This window comes from Aristolochia californica, unplaced genomic scaffold (genome assembly GCF_029961685.1).
Source record: "Aristolochia californica isolate CCGP_79_NKW_82.1479 unplaced genomic scaffold, dmAriCali1.0.hap1 SCAF_2, whole genome shotgun sequence".
Lineage (NCBI taxonomy): Eukaryota > Viridiplantae > Streptophyta > Magnoliopsida > Piperales > Aristolochiaceae > Aristolochia > Aristolochia californica.
Window position 1 is genome coordinate 48,389,081 of NW_027181881.1, and position 15,501 is coordinate 48,404,581.

General features: G+C 37.6%; 1 protein-coding gene across 1 annotated transcript; it reads right to left on the minus strand.

Moving 5' to 3' along the window:
• Positions 1 to 11,214: 11,214 nt before the first annotated feature.
• On the minus strand, positions 11,215 to 13,472 carry LOC137957081 (cytokinin hydroxylase-like). The gene is made up of 5 exons (XM_068804785.1): positions 13,143 to 13,472; positions 12,817 to 13,046; positions 12,461 to 12,702; positions 11,834 to 12,209; positions 11,215 to 11,704 (listed from the first exon to the last, which is right to left on the minus strand). The coding sequence occupies exons 1-5, from the start codon at positions 13,429 to 13,431 to the stop codon at positions 11,282 to 11,284; spliced, it is 1,560 nt and encodes a 519-aa protein (XP_068660886.1). The 5' UTR covers positions 13,432 to 13,472; the 3' UTR covers positions 11,215 to 11,281.
• Between the last annotated feature and the right edge of the window lie 2,029 nt (positions 13,473 to 15,501).

Consider the following 15,501-nt stretch of genomic DNA (forward strand, 5'->3'; position numbering starts at 1 on the left):
CATATTGCCCAATACATCAAAATGGGCAATAATATCGAGACAAATGGTAACTTGATGGTGAAACAATAATGTGTTTGACTAGTTTCAGAGTTTGTTGACAATTGGAAATAACTTGAAAATAAATTCCAAAGCCTATTTTATATCACTTGCCACATTGTCATGGTCGAGTTCACCAATACCAAGTAGCGAGGAGATGAAAATGTAATCAATTACATCAATCATTGGTTGTGTAAAAGAAGAGGCCCACAATGCCTCCAAACACATGAATTTTGATGATATAAAAAAACAAACTTGTTACACTAATTGTGAAAAAAGAATTTTGCAGAAAAAAAGGACTTCTTAGAATTTTTGACATATGACTTCGAATTTAGTCCTGGATTTGAACCAAACTGAAGAAAGAAAATAAAAGATGGATTCCCCACCCCCCCACCCTCATCAAAAAGAAGTTATACTATATTGGTGCACAACTGAGCTCTGATGAACTCCGCTACCCAAGGAGAAGAAAATCCCCAAGCCTGTCAACAATGATTGTTAGGCACCACAGAGAGAGCTCTCTAGAGAACCTCTTTTGCAAGGAAAGGACTAAGTTCATCAATAGAGATTTTTTATTGAGCTACTAGGCTCACATGGTGATTTTAGTTTGGGGTTTCTCCAAAGTGATAATGCCCAGAGATATATTCATCACCCAGAGAACGAATGGTTTTTGTAACCAATTTCATGACTAAGTATGTGGTGACCTATTGGTACCGAGCACAAGAGCTGCAATTGTCGTCATGGTCAATGGGAATGGAGTCTTTGATGTATCGAATGAGCTTAAGGAATTAAAGTAGGATATGGAGGGATTTTAGGTCATCAGCTGGAAGAGATGGATCTTCCTCTAAAAATGAAGGGGAGAAGAAAAACTTGTATACCAAAATGAAGGAAACTAAAGTATGGAAAAAAACAAATAAAGTAGGAAAGGAGATAAGGGATAATGAAAAAGTGAAGAATAAACTACACTAAAACTTGATCGGGAGAAAGAAATGCATTGTCTATGTAAATTGACATTGTGTCAATCTACAAAAATTGCTCTAATACTATGTTGAATTTTTATAAAAGTGAAAATAATTCATTGACTTGATTATAACTAAGTACAATGAGATTTTGTTTATAATAAAAGAAACAAATAGAATCAAATGAGAATTAAACTACCCTTGTCCTAGTTATTGCCTGATTGAAGAATAAGTATGGAAGAGTCTTATATGATTTTACAACAAGAAGTCTCAAAGAGTCATAATTAAAATGGTGAAGTCTAAGAAAAGTCTCATGGGAAGGAGGTCTCACAAAAGAATCATATAGTTTAAAAATATTTTAATTATTTTAGTCTTTTAATTATATTCAGTTGTTTAATTATTTTAGGACTTATCTTTTAGTGTTTGATTTTGGGTGCAACTGGGACATTTATAGTTAAATTGTAATTTGATTCTACTTGTCTCCTATATTATAAATAGAGGTTCATTTTACGCAATTACAATTAAGTTAATGAATTATTTATTTTTCATAAATTTAATATGGTATCGTATCAGGTTCTATAAATTGATGTTACATCAATCTACAACGATGATTTGTTTATCTCTCCCAATCAAGGTTTAGTATAATTTAACTTTGGAAAATTTTCTAAATTACCCATTTTTAACCAATATTTAAAAATTAATAAAATCCAAAAATAATATAAAAATACCCAACTTTGACCTATCAACTACACTTTTGTACAATCTAATTCGACACGTCAACTTTGACTGTCTACATGTTGGCACGTCATCACATCACACCAACAAACGGAGAAACAATGCCCACATCATCGAAACATTGCAACATCATCCACATGTATGACGTGTCATCATGATACCTCATCTCCATTTTGCATCAATCCTTCTTGTCAGCATACCTTTTTTTTTTCATGATTGATATAAGTTCATTTGTAATTTAAAAAATAGTTTACAAACATTATTTTTTTGTTTTAAATATAGTACACATTTTATTATCTTCTATTTTATATAATATAAAATATAAAATTATTTATTAATTGTTTAAAAAAAATTCTAATGTAATTGATATCTTACATTATCTATTTAATATTTTTAATATAATTCAATATTTGTTAAAAAATATTATTTTTAAATCTTATATATCGGTATGTGTTTCATTACTTTCTATTAATTGTAATAAAATATCACTTTTTATATTAGTTATATACAAAATATTTTTCTAATGTAATTAACACCTTTCATTATCGATTGAAGAAACTTTCTAATATTAAAAATATATTATAAAAAAATATTTTAGTTTTAAAAAATCTTATTTGTTGGTGCACATATTATTAACTTTTATTTAAAATAATAAGATATAAAATTATATATTAATTAATTAAAAAAATCTCTTCTAATCGGTTTATCACATTTCATTATTGATTTAAGAATACCTTTCATTATAATTTTTAAAAGCTATAATAAATTTTCTATTATTTTGAAAATATTAAAAATCTTAAATCGATAATGAAATGAGTTAAATAGATTAGAATATAATTTTTCAAGAATTTATATATATATATATATATATATATATTAAAATAAATAAAAGGTAATAAAATACATACAAACAAAAATATATTGAGAAGTCCACTCTTTCTAGCTGACTTATTGAGCCATTAGTGACCACATCTCTCCCTCTTATCCATTTTTGGTCCTCTTTTTTATACTCAATCCATAGCTATTCGAAAAGAGTCGCGATCATGTGTTACTTCCAAGACCTCAACATCCCATCCAATGTTTAATTTTATTTTTACTCACTGATTCTCTTTGGAATGTTGCACTTTTGTTGCTGCCTTGCCTACTATGTCTACTCCGAGAGATCATATAGAGGCTTTGATTCATCCACGATGGACAGCTGCCATGGAAGAATAAATGATTGTCATGTATCATAATTACACATGGAACTTGACTTCTTTAACCAGTAGCAAAAGATTAGTGGAATGTAAATGAATTTTTACAATTAAGCATAATCTGGATAGCTCAGTTGCTCGGCTAAAAGCCCAGTTTGTTGCTAAGGCCTTCACTCAAGCATATGGACTCGATTATGAGGAAATTTTTTCTCTAATTACCAAACTCAACTTTTTAAGACTTTTCATCTCTCTTGCTACAAATTCCAAGTGGTCTATTTATCAACTTGATGTGAAAATTTTATTTTTCAATCGTGACCTCCTTGACGAAGTTTATTTGCTCCAACCACCTGGTTTTGTGTTTGAGGGGGAGAAGGTATATAAGCTTAAGAAATAGATTTATAGGCTTTAGTAATCTCCTCATGTAGGGTTTGACAAATTTAGTAAAATAGTTTGTGGTTTTTTACTTTAAGAGGTATGAAATGGACCATTCTATTTTTGTTATGCATATTATTAATGGTGTTATTCTTATTCTCACTAGGAGTGATACAAGCGGTATTTACTAGATTATAAAAGGGTTAAGCTTTTCCAAACTAAAGATCTTGGTTTAGTGAAGCATTTTCTGCGCATTGAAGTTTAACAATCTCAGTATGGCCTAGTTTTGTCATAAAGAAAGTATATCTTAAATTTGCTTGAATAGTGAGGAATGTTGGACTACAAACATATTGACAATCTCGTGGATCCAAATATGAAGATGTTAAATATCATATTATAAAGTAGATGTTAATAAGTCCTAAAGGTTGGTTGGGAAACTAATCTATTTGATACTCACAAAATGTGACATCTCTTTTGTAGTAAGAGCCAGAAGCTAGTTAATGTACAAGGTTTAACTCTCTCATTGGCAAGCATTGGAAAGAGTATTGAGGTAATTAAAAAAAAATCTCGATCAAGTGTTATTGCATAAGAAGCAAGATCATCTCAATATTTAAGGATTGGAAGTTAACAAGTCCTTGGTTGAGAAACTAATCTATTTGATACTCACATGATGTAACATCTCTTTTGTAGTAAGCGTCAAAAGTTAGTTCATGCACAAGGTCGAACACTCTCATTGGCAAGCATTGGAAAGAGTATTGAGGTAGTTAAAAGAAAAATCTCGATCAAGCATTGTTGCATAAGATACAAGATCATCTCAATATTTAAGGATTTGTAGATGTAGACTGTGCAGGGTCTGCTAATGATAGATCCATATGTGGCTATTGTACCATTGTTGGAGGTAATTTAGTGACTTGGCGCAACAAGAAGTATAATGTTGTGGCTAGATCGAGTAGGAAAGTAGAATATGGAGTCATGGCATATGTCATGAGTGAGATGTTGTAGTTGAGGTCTTTAGTCAATGAACTTGAGTTCCAAGATAACACTTTATACAACTTCATTATGACAACCAAGTAATCCTTCACATAACAACATATCCAATCTTCCATGGGATAACAAAGCATATTAAAACTGGCTACCATGATTATCACAGAAAAGCTCAAAGGTAGAGTTATTTGCATGATTTGAATTCCTTCAAAAAGTCAATTGGTTGATATTTTTTCCAAAATAGTTTCAGTCAGTCTTCTTCAACAGTCTTACTTCAAACTTGGTATGTTTGATGTATTTGAAACATCGGTTCGAGGGGAGTGGAAAAAACATAGTGAACCTTGATTGGAGAGAATTTGGTTACATGGAAAAGCAAAAACCAAAATGTAGTAGATAATCGAGTGTAGAAGCAGAATACAGAACCATGACACATACTATTAGTGAACTCATATGGATAAAACCTCTTCTCATTGAATTGGGATCCTACAAAGAAACACCAATAGATCTATACTGTGACAATCAAGCAGTAATACACATTACATCGAATTCAGTTTTCCATGAAAGGACAAAGCATATTGAAATAGATTGCAATTTTATACGAGAAATGTTCCTAACTGGTTTCTTATCTCTGAAGCATATATCATCACAAAGTCAAGTTGCAGATATTCTAACAAAGCCGGTCACTCACAAGATTATGTCTACTATATGCAGCAAGCTGGGTATTTATGATGTCTTCTCACCCCCCAACTTGAGGGGGAGTGTTACAATGTGGGACCCACTATGGTGCTCGAGCTGGTGGGATCCACCATGAGGACGTGGGAAACCAAGAAGAGTCTTCACCAAGCAAACACGAGTTAAGGAATTAAGAAGCACAAGTTGAATTGAGTTAGAAGACTTGAAGATCAAGTGGGACCCACAAATATCTCACGAGTTGTTAACCTTATCAAGATAAGCTGGAAGATCATGAGGGACCCACAAGGATAAGGCCAAGCTCAATAGCTAGACGATACAAATACAACAAAATTACATGATTTTAATTTTATTTTTTGTTGAGCCTTTGACATATTAAGAGTATCCAAACCCATTTCATTTGACTCATAGGGGCTAGCATTTCCTTTTCCAATGTAACATTTATGGGGTTTTATACCCAATACTTATATAAAACATTGTAAAATCACAAATTTGGAAATTTTCTATATATAGTCTTTTACCCTATTTTGGTCATCAATTTGCACAATTCAACCATATGTCTACTTTTACTATCATAAATAATTTCAAATTATGATATTGAAGCTAGAGGTGAACATGGGTAAAATTAATAGGGGGGTTAGTCCAACATGAAGTGAGATGAATTACTCTCACATTACTTAGTTAATTAGATTAAGGGGTTAGTGTATAATGAGTTACACTTCAAGTGAATCATGTCAATTCACTCGCTCAAGCAAAAAACGGGTAATTTGGATATCGACCTGTTTTGCAAATCAAACAATTGAAGCGCGCATTGTTCCTTCCTCCCATTCCCCCCACGATCCTTCTGCCAATTTTTTTCTCTCCCCGGGTCCCCCCTTGGGGGAAAACGATATAGTGCGGGGGTAGGGTAAGAACAGTTTTTCCTAACCTCAACCCACCCAAAGCCTTATAACAACATTATACATGTTTTAAATAAACACTAATCCTTAAAATTTTATGTGACAAGGACATTTAGGAAACTAGAATTTGATTACAAACCATTGATAAACACTAATTCTTATATGATTTCATTGTTTTTTTTATCTATTTTAACATCATGTTATAGACGGAATAGCCATGGGCCAATGCATGGATTGTCTAAGGATGTGAGAAAGGGGTAGGAGAGTAGGGGAACACGAAGGGGACAGGTTCAGACCATGGTTAGGGTTTTTCAAAAGCCTACCTATAACCTAAACCATGTGCACCCCTAAGTTACATAGGTCTTAGAAGCATTTTAAAGAATTCGTACACTCACTAAGCTCTTGAGTCTGTCATCTGTTTTATATTTTTTCTTCTCAATCATCATTCATCTCCTATTTGTTTTTACCAGTCTTGCATGTCATTATATTGATTTGCAACTTATCTTCGCTTTCTCATGTTCTTGCTACCAACAATAGAATTACTTAGATGATTTTATTTTCACTTTCACAAATTAATAGTACAATAAATTACGATTTTGTTCTCATCAAAACTGGGTGTTTGTAAAAAAGTAGCATTGCGGGTTAAGAGTTTCTCTAAACACGACTTAATTTCGTGACTTTCAGCAACAAATTTAACCGGCAATTCTGCTGCACAATACATCTCTGAGTAAGCATCTCTTTTCCAAGGTTCAGATATCGTGGCGAAGTGCTCCAAGCAGCAGCATTGATCATAGAGAGATATCTCCCAGGGTAGGCCCAATTGAATTTGCTTTTAAGCTAGCTCCATGCTCTGGAGTGTCAGGAGGAGAGGAGATTTAGAGCGAAGATGCGAATTCGGTCCAGCTCAAACTCATAACGAGCTTCATATTCAGTTCCGAGATGCCAATCCTTGCTTACAGCAACAGTCCACATACAGATTATCTTGCTTTCTAGAAACTATTTCAATACAATACCCGTCGTTCTGCTTCTGCGAGAAAAACGGCCGAGGAAACACCCAACACCCAGAACAGAGAAACCAACAAGAGGATCGAAAATGACAAGCAGATGAAATATAAACGCAGAACGATGAGAGAGTCGATGGGCCGCGATTCGTCGGCAGAAGTGGAAACAAAACTGAGTTTAATGCGCGCACCAACTTGGGTTGGGTCCCGGGTAGTGGCTTGAGCATTTGGACGTAATGCCTCGCACTGCTCCCCTGGATTGGATTGGATTCGATCATATGTTAGGATTTCCCTTCATGTCAAAGCCACTGTAGAGGGCATACATAGCATTCTTTTGCGGCATTTCGTGCTAGGCCTTCCTGCTAGTACGTCTTTTCCGGTCATCTCGTCTCTACCCTTTTAACCCACAAAAAAGAAAAAAGATTTCCTTGAAGGTAATGTTGTTGATGATAATGATCTCAAAGATGATAGAGACTCCGACGAAGACGATTCGAAGCTTTATGCTTTTCTTGATTTCTTTCCTCTCTGCTTTTCCTGTTCAAAATGATCGGCCTTCCACACCAGTTTAAATATTAATGGTTCCCTTATCTATCTCACTTTCTCGATCTTTTAAACTTAAACAAACCCTTGGACTTTTCTTAACTCTAAAAAGATAATCAATGGAAGGTTTTTCAAGTTCGGAAATCATAGCAGCAGGTACCCATCGCCACTTTGTTCGCTGTCAACGTTTCATTAAAATCTTAGATTTCAGTTGAGTTACATCAGAGTGAGATCATGTCATCCTCCCACGCCTAGTCAATGTTTTTTATCAATACCCGTTTTTGTACGTCTTGGGAGATTGCTGTTTGTTTTGCTAATTTTTGTGTTGACTTGGTTACAGTTGATTAATTGGTGAAACCAACATGGACTGAAAACAAACATTTAAAGGCGTTTGGTTCGGCAATGTGCAGGATTCTTAATATATCGAGGCACTCTGTATACAAGTTACGACGTCAATTTTATTCTTCCTTTTGAATCGTTGTTATCGTTCAATTAAACTTTCTCTTGAGTTCTTTTGAGAATTCTTCCACTTTGCCAAGAAGCTGTAGAGATCTGCATTATGATGTGCCGGTTTTCCAGCTTGATCACTATAGTGGACGGATAACTTGAAGAAAGATGAAGAGGATGCACACGGCTGATTAGAAAGAGCGGACGATAATAATGAAGTAATAGACATTACAATAGAAGAATATTGACATTGTTGGTTTGTTTTTATCTGGTGAAGTCATCTCTTTCTAGGATCAAGTAGAACAGGAGGTCAACCGGTGCGCGCAGAACGAAAGTTTGCTCCTGTTTTTCTTATCTCGATGCGATAAAGGATCACTGTAACACTGGCTTTTGAGGCTTTGACTCATTTCTGATAAGAAAGAGCGAACGATAATAATGAAATAATAGACATTCCAATCGATGAATATTGACATTGTTGGTTTGTTTTTATCTGGTGAAGTCATCTCTTTCGAGGATCAAGTAGAACAGGAGGTCAACCGGTGCGCGCAGAATTCTCTCACTAAAGTTTGCTCCTTTTTTCCGATCTCGATGCGATAAAGGTTACTGTAACACTGGCTTTTGAGTCTTTGACTCATTTCTCTTCGATGTCGCTGAGCTCCTTCTGTTCTTTCCTCAAATGCTCGTTAAACAACCGCAGCAAAGGGTCATTTTCTTAACCAAGATTACTAATTTGAACTTGAGTAGCAAGAGATCCCAAGAATGGTGAAGTAGATTTGTGGAGCACTCAAAAGCCGCGCCAATTCGGAGAAAGAATGATTAGAACAGTTTACCGAGGTTTCGGCAGTGGAGGAAGAAAGATTGTTACGGATCTCCTCAATTCTCAACCCAGTACAGAATTCAACGACTTTCTCCTTCTTAAATCTTGGCAGTATGAAAGGATTGAATATCGAGATCAGTAACTCCGCAAGATGGTCAATCTAATACTCGAGGTACTTGACTTTGACTTCAACGCTAGTGACAGTAATTAGAGAATCTTTTGACTAGAAACAATATAATAATCCCATTGATTAAAGTCAACCTTTGGAATTATGCACCCTCGATTCAATTTCTTTCTTTTCTGCATTAGGAGCAGATCTGCTAACGGCAGATTTTTAATATCGATGTGGTCGATAATCAGCCCTCGCATGAATAATTTATAGATATTTTACATTCATCAATACAGGTATTTATAGGTTATAAAGAGATAAGATTTTACATAACAAATATTAAGGAGGAGTTTGTATTACTGTAGAGTTACAATTTGAGACAATATCAAATTCTATCAGTTTCATCTTTATCTCTATCATGTTCCTGCAAGATGAGAGTCCAATCTTGGTTTTCAAGAAGAGTAACCGTGTTCTTGGAAGTGGTTTGGTGAAAGCATCTTCTAATTGATAAGCAAAGGAGACATGAGTAACCTGAAGAACACCACTTTAAACTTGTTCTAGAATAAAATGGGAATCCAAAGCTGCATGTTTCATGTGCGAGTGAAATACTGGATTGGAGCATAGATTTATAACATCGATATTGTCCCAATAAAGCACCGGATGTCGTGAAAGAAGAACACTAAGTTCAATGAGAAGAGATTGGATCTCAGCTATAATGGTTGCAACGGATCAATATTCTTGCTCAATAGAGGATCGAGCCTCAATCTGTTACTTCTTATAACTCCAAAAGATAAGATTGCGACCTAGGTAAACAATATAGGCACCGGTGAAAGTGAAATCGTCTTTGTTTCCTGCCCAATCAACATCAGAGAATGTTTGAAGAAACAAAGAAGATTGTCAATGTATTACAATACCATCATCCAAAGTTACACAGAGATAGTGCAACAATCGCTTAACAACATCTTAATGATCAGTAGTAGGGTAATGCATAAACTAGGATAACTTATTTACCACATAAACAATGTCAGAGCAAGTAAGAGATAATTATTGTAGACTCCCAACAACAGTCCGATATTCAGATGCATTAGAGAGTGTTAGGGGGGCGACAACGACAGGAAGAGGGATTGCCGATCAAGAACTCTGATATCATATTGAATAAGAAGAATGAATAACAGAGAGATAAGATTTTACATGATAAACATTATCATTAAGAGGAGTTTACATTGTTTAGAGTTACAATTTGAGACAATCTCAAATTCTTTCAATTTTATCTTTATCTCTATCAATGTCACCCGAACTTCCTCTTTGCCTTTTTCTTTTCCCTCGAAGTCATCGTGGCCACAATCTTCATAGGGCTCTCGAGAGCCTCTGTCACAGGACAAGAACCCCTTCCCTAATAAAATTAGGTCCAGTTCTGTATTAAACCCAACTTGGGTATTTTTATAAGCTCAAATCTGAACTGGAGGTCTAAATAATGTGTTTATATGCTTCACTTGATAAAAAAAAATAAAAAATTGAATTGTATCTCAATACGACATGAAATCTGAATCATCAATTCTGATCAGACTTACACAAAGAACGGCTCTAATTCGTCTCATACTTGATCAGAGATTAAGGAAACGCTAAAGTCTCTCCTGTTAGCTGTTTTTGTTTTTCCCTTACACGAGCAAAGTATTTTAACATAAAGAGAAAAAAGTGGTAGTGGGAGATGTGGTGGGAGGATATGCCAAGAGTTTATTTAGGATGGTTTGTGACATTTGAACTTTCACTTGAAAAGTGACTGGAAGAGGCCAAGCCCACGTGGGCGTGGGCGCGAGGTAATCCCTGATTTCTTTTTAAAAAAAAATTAATTGCACCACGTTTGGAGCAGTCGAAATCACTCGTGCACAGGGAAAAAAGTAGAGAAAAGAAGAACTAAAGACTCCTAATCCCTCTTAAATCATCATTATCAGAGACTAATTAATTCTCTTTCAATATTCGAGCATTGGGAACTGAAACGATAAGATCCCGCCACCTCTGTTTCATAATCATTTCCTTTCTCTTCTCCCGCAAAATCGGTTTCGATGCTTTGCTCCATCCTCCGAGAGCGAGAGAGAGAGAGAGAGAGAGAGGGAAAAGAGAGGTGAAATGAAAGAAAGCACTCGCAGACAACTGAAAGTATGCAGATGGCTGTCATAGGCGCATCATGGAGTAATCTGAACACCCATTTTAAATTAATTTCTACGGACATTGCAGTCTTATCCGCTTCACTGTGGCCTCTCTTGCTTTCTCCGATGCGCACATTTTATAATATAAATTGGATAGTTGATTATATGAGTACCAAAAAATTATTATTATATTTCAGTCACTTATTCCATTTGAAGCTTCTCCTGTTTAATCCTCTCACCTCTCTTACCTTTTTCGTATTCAGTCTCTCCAATAAACAAAAACCAGAGCTGAAAAAACAATGCATCCTCGTAGCCTCTCCTGTACGAACAAATACGAATTCTGGGCTCCATCCTCTCAATGTGTCAGAGGCTTCAATTTGATGAGAACCCCATGTTTGGGCTTCAAGGTGAGCACCACCACAGGCGCATGCCGATAATTCTCGGAGATGCTGAAGCTGAACCGAGTGAGAAACATGGCTAAGATGATCTTTGCTTCCATCATGGCGAAGGATTGGCCCACGCAGTTGCGAGGCCCCGCCGCAAAGGGCATGAAGTGGCGGCCAGGAGCAAATGATTTCCCCGCAAACCTTTCGGGATTGAATTCATGCACATCTTTTCCCCACAGTTCTTCACTGTGGTGAAGAGCCAGTACTGGAATCCAAATCGATAGTCCCCTGGGAATGTGGAGATCACCCAGCTTGAAATCCTCGAATGCCATCCTTGGAAGCAGAGAAGCCGGCGGATACAGCCGCAGTGATTCGTTGATTATCATGTTAAGCTGCCAAAAAACAGATCGTTTTACGAATTAAGAACCCGCCCATTGTTTCGTATTTGAATTTTGAAGTGAAAGTTAACTAGAATGGCTTTAAACATCATTAATGGAGTCTTGTAGATTTTTTTTAAGTACCAGAGTGAGCTTGGGAAGATGATCCGGGGAGGGGGGTTTCCCCCCACAGACCTGAAGCACCTCGGTCCGTGCCCGTTCCTGCCACGTTGGGTTGATCGCGAGTAACATTGCCGTCCAAGTAAGAAGAAGGGCGGTGGTTTCATGGCCGGCGAAGTAGAAGGTCTTGCATTCGTCCATTATGAGTTGCAGGTTGAAGCTAAATCCCTCTCTCTTATTCTGGGTTTCAGCCAGAAGCATACCAAGAAGATCATTCCCGTAGGACTCACCTCGTCCAATCTCAACGCAGTCTTTTCTGCTCTGGATGATCTCTATCAACAGCTTCTCCACCTCCATCTTCAGTGCTTTAATCTCCCTATTATATTTGCTGGGAATGTACCTGCAGATTAAATTAAGATTTGGATGACTACAAATATATGTGAGGCAATTGATGGGAGGGAGCAGAACCCACTATTAATTGAACCGAGTGCCAAACCGAAAGTGATGGGCAAAGAGCATCACAAATGTCACTCAAGAGAAAAGAGAGGTCAACCTGGCCCAAGGAATATTAGAAAAGGGATCTGGCAAAGCATGTGGAGCTGAGGTGGAGGATATTAATTTTCAGAGAATCAGAAGCGAGGAAAGACTCACCGACTGCCGGGAAACCAATAGTGGCGGCTGGATTGAGCGCAGAGGTGTTGCAAAGAGTTAAGAAGATGAAAGATTTTCTTCCCCTTGTCGTAGCTACTGTCGAATTCTGTCCGAGAAATTATGTCTCCGGTGAGTCTGGTGAAATATTCTCCAATCTCCACCTCCGCGCCGCCGGACGCGGTCTCTGAATGAAGAGATTGGAGCATTTGCTTCGTGCATTCCACCATATATCCTGCATGATTCTGCAGACACAACCATTGGGGTATCAAATCCTATTAGAAAGCTTTAGAAAAAAAAAAAAAAAAAACCCTGAAATAAGGAGAATAGGAATTCGTATGAATCCACCCCTTCCTAACCTTGAGTTTGTCACCAATGAATGCCGGCGCGACGATGTGTCGTTGATGATACCAGTCTTCTCCATTCGCCATCAGCAAGCCTCTGCCAATAAAATGCTTGGAGTTTTGTTGCTGCAACCAGGACTTGCCTGAGATTTGGGTGTACTTGGCTGACAACAGCTCCTTGATCATTTCCGTCTCCGTCAAGCATATCCTCGGCTCGCATCCACACCAATAAATGAATCTCTTTCCTGCGCACCAACACGTGATTCAAACTACAGAATCGCTTTCCTCAACCGACGCATATTTCAATCGGAAGAAAGCAAAAGAAGAAAAAGGGGACTTACCGTACTGTCTGGACCAGAGGATATAATGCGGCATGAGACGGCTAACGATGTCATGGTGAATGGAGTTCATATCGGAGGAGGTGGTCTTGGAGATGATGGACGCCATCTCCACGAGATTTCCCACGAGAAACTTGGGTTTGGGCCCATTGACACCTTGCCTTTGCATAAACTTTTGGATCCTTTGGGGTGTCAGCCAGTAACAAGAGAGGGTCACATGGACAGCCCTGAGCAGAAGAAGCAGAGAGAGGAGCAGGAGCAGCAGAGAGAGGAGCAGGATCGTGAAGGCCATAATAGTAGGAGCAATGGCGGAGAAAGAGAAGATTTGGCAAGGAGAGGGATTGATGGGTGTTTCTTCTGTGACTCTCTGATCCTCTTTATAGTACATCAATGGAACAGTAAGCAGCTGGCCCATCTGGTCTCCTACTTCTGGTGGTAATTCGTTTGCTGGCTCCATTTTGCATATGCTAAGTGTAAAACGGTTTAAATGGCATGCAGTCCACGGGATACGAAACCAGGGACGCTTTTAACGTCATTTTGCTCGGGAATATAAATCTGAAATCCTCATTTTATGCTCTCCACCTCATCCCCAATCGTCTACTTTACTGAGAAGCCATAAAACCTCTCTTAATTACGCTAATTAAACGTCTACGCTGCTTCTTTTCTACTGTAAGTCTGACCGGACGGCTTTTCTACTTTCCTTTGCGGTGGTCTCGGTTCAAAAACGAGAGCGGGCCCAGAGAGGGAATGATGAGGTAGGTGTGTGACTACCTCGTCCTCGTCCCCAGGAAGGAGATTTTGGAACCTTCTCTTTCAATTATAATTTCTTTTTCTTTTTTCCCTTACAACAAGAAAGAATAAAAGTAAAACCCCACGGAGAGAGTCGCAGACTCGCAGTCGCAGAGAGGCCATAGAACCCACCGCCCATCTTCTCCAATTCAGCTTTCTCTGCAACTGCCACAGTCCATGATTGAGGACCCTATTTGCATGTGCCCTTAGCCCTCTTTTTCTGGACACATAAAGTCAGGAACGACGTAACCTGTCTCTTTTTACATTTTTACTTGGAGATCTCTCTTACGCGTTGTCTTAATGATGATTTAGTGGCGTGCTTATCTTCAAACAGCTACTAAAAACGGGTCTCTCGGATAGCCGGCCGGATAGGTGCCCGCGCACCCTGCAGATCGCTCGTCTTAAAAATCTCTTGGTTGATCATGAGGAACGTGCGTTGGGTTCAAAACTTCAATGGTAATGGTGAAATTAGTGAGAAAATTTTCATTTAAGTAGGCACGTTAAGAGAAAACCTAATTAGTAGGTTTAACCGACCGGACCTGAGTGGGAACAAGTTTTCACTATTTTATGTTTAACAAGCTAATGGGTCAGATAGGTAGGATTGCCCACTTGGGGAGATTTTTTTGAACCCTATATACCCTGTCTGAGTTGGGAGTTGGGGTTAGTCTTTTTGCGTGTCCATCTTGTCCTCTTGCCTACCACTTTCACCGATTTCGTTAATCACCCTTAAACCCCCTTTTAATTAGGTTTAATGTTCGTTATATACTGGGTGGGTGTTAACCCAATTCCCCTAGTGTTTTCAGAAGATTGGCGAGAACTGCATTTGTCCTAAGTTGATAATTGAAGATGGTGCAGAAGATAAAACGCAGTGACTTGTTTTAATGAATAATAAAATTTTAAAATGTGAATATTTTGTTTATTTCTATATTTGAATGAGACTAAGAAAGAGGATAGAGAAAACACAAAAAAAAAAAAAAAAAAAAAATGAAGATTCTCCATCGGGTGGGTCTGATGTGAGAAAGTTGGTCAAACGGGGGAAATTACACCGGCCAAGATAGCCTTTCACATTTTCCTTTGATACCGATTCTTGACCTGTCCATTCTCTTACAGATTGAACTGCTGGGACGAGGTGTCCTTGTAAAGGACGTTTCCCTTACGGCGAATATGTTCATACGCACTTTAGGAACAGGGTCTTCTTCTTCGACTACTAGGCGTTTCCTATCCTCCCTTTTTCTTGTCTTCCTTTGACTGGCAGTCGAGAATTCTCTCTCTCCTCTCTCTTTAACTTGGTCAGCTTGTCATTAGGATTCCTTCTTTATTACAACCCATTAGCTTAATTAATCAATAATTATACTTTATAGAGTGGTTTCAGCCCCTCCAAAAGAACAATTCGGCTGACTTCTGGCCTCTTGGATTCACTGGACGGCACCAATCACTCCACAACTAACAAACTTTTTTGGTATTATTCAACTCCACTAAATTCCCATAACATATCTGCTGAAACATGAATTGAAACTCACTTTGTCTCAGCGATGGGTATTCGAGTAATTTAATGGCTGCACCTCCTCCAAAT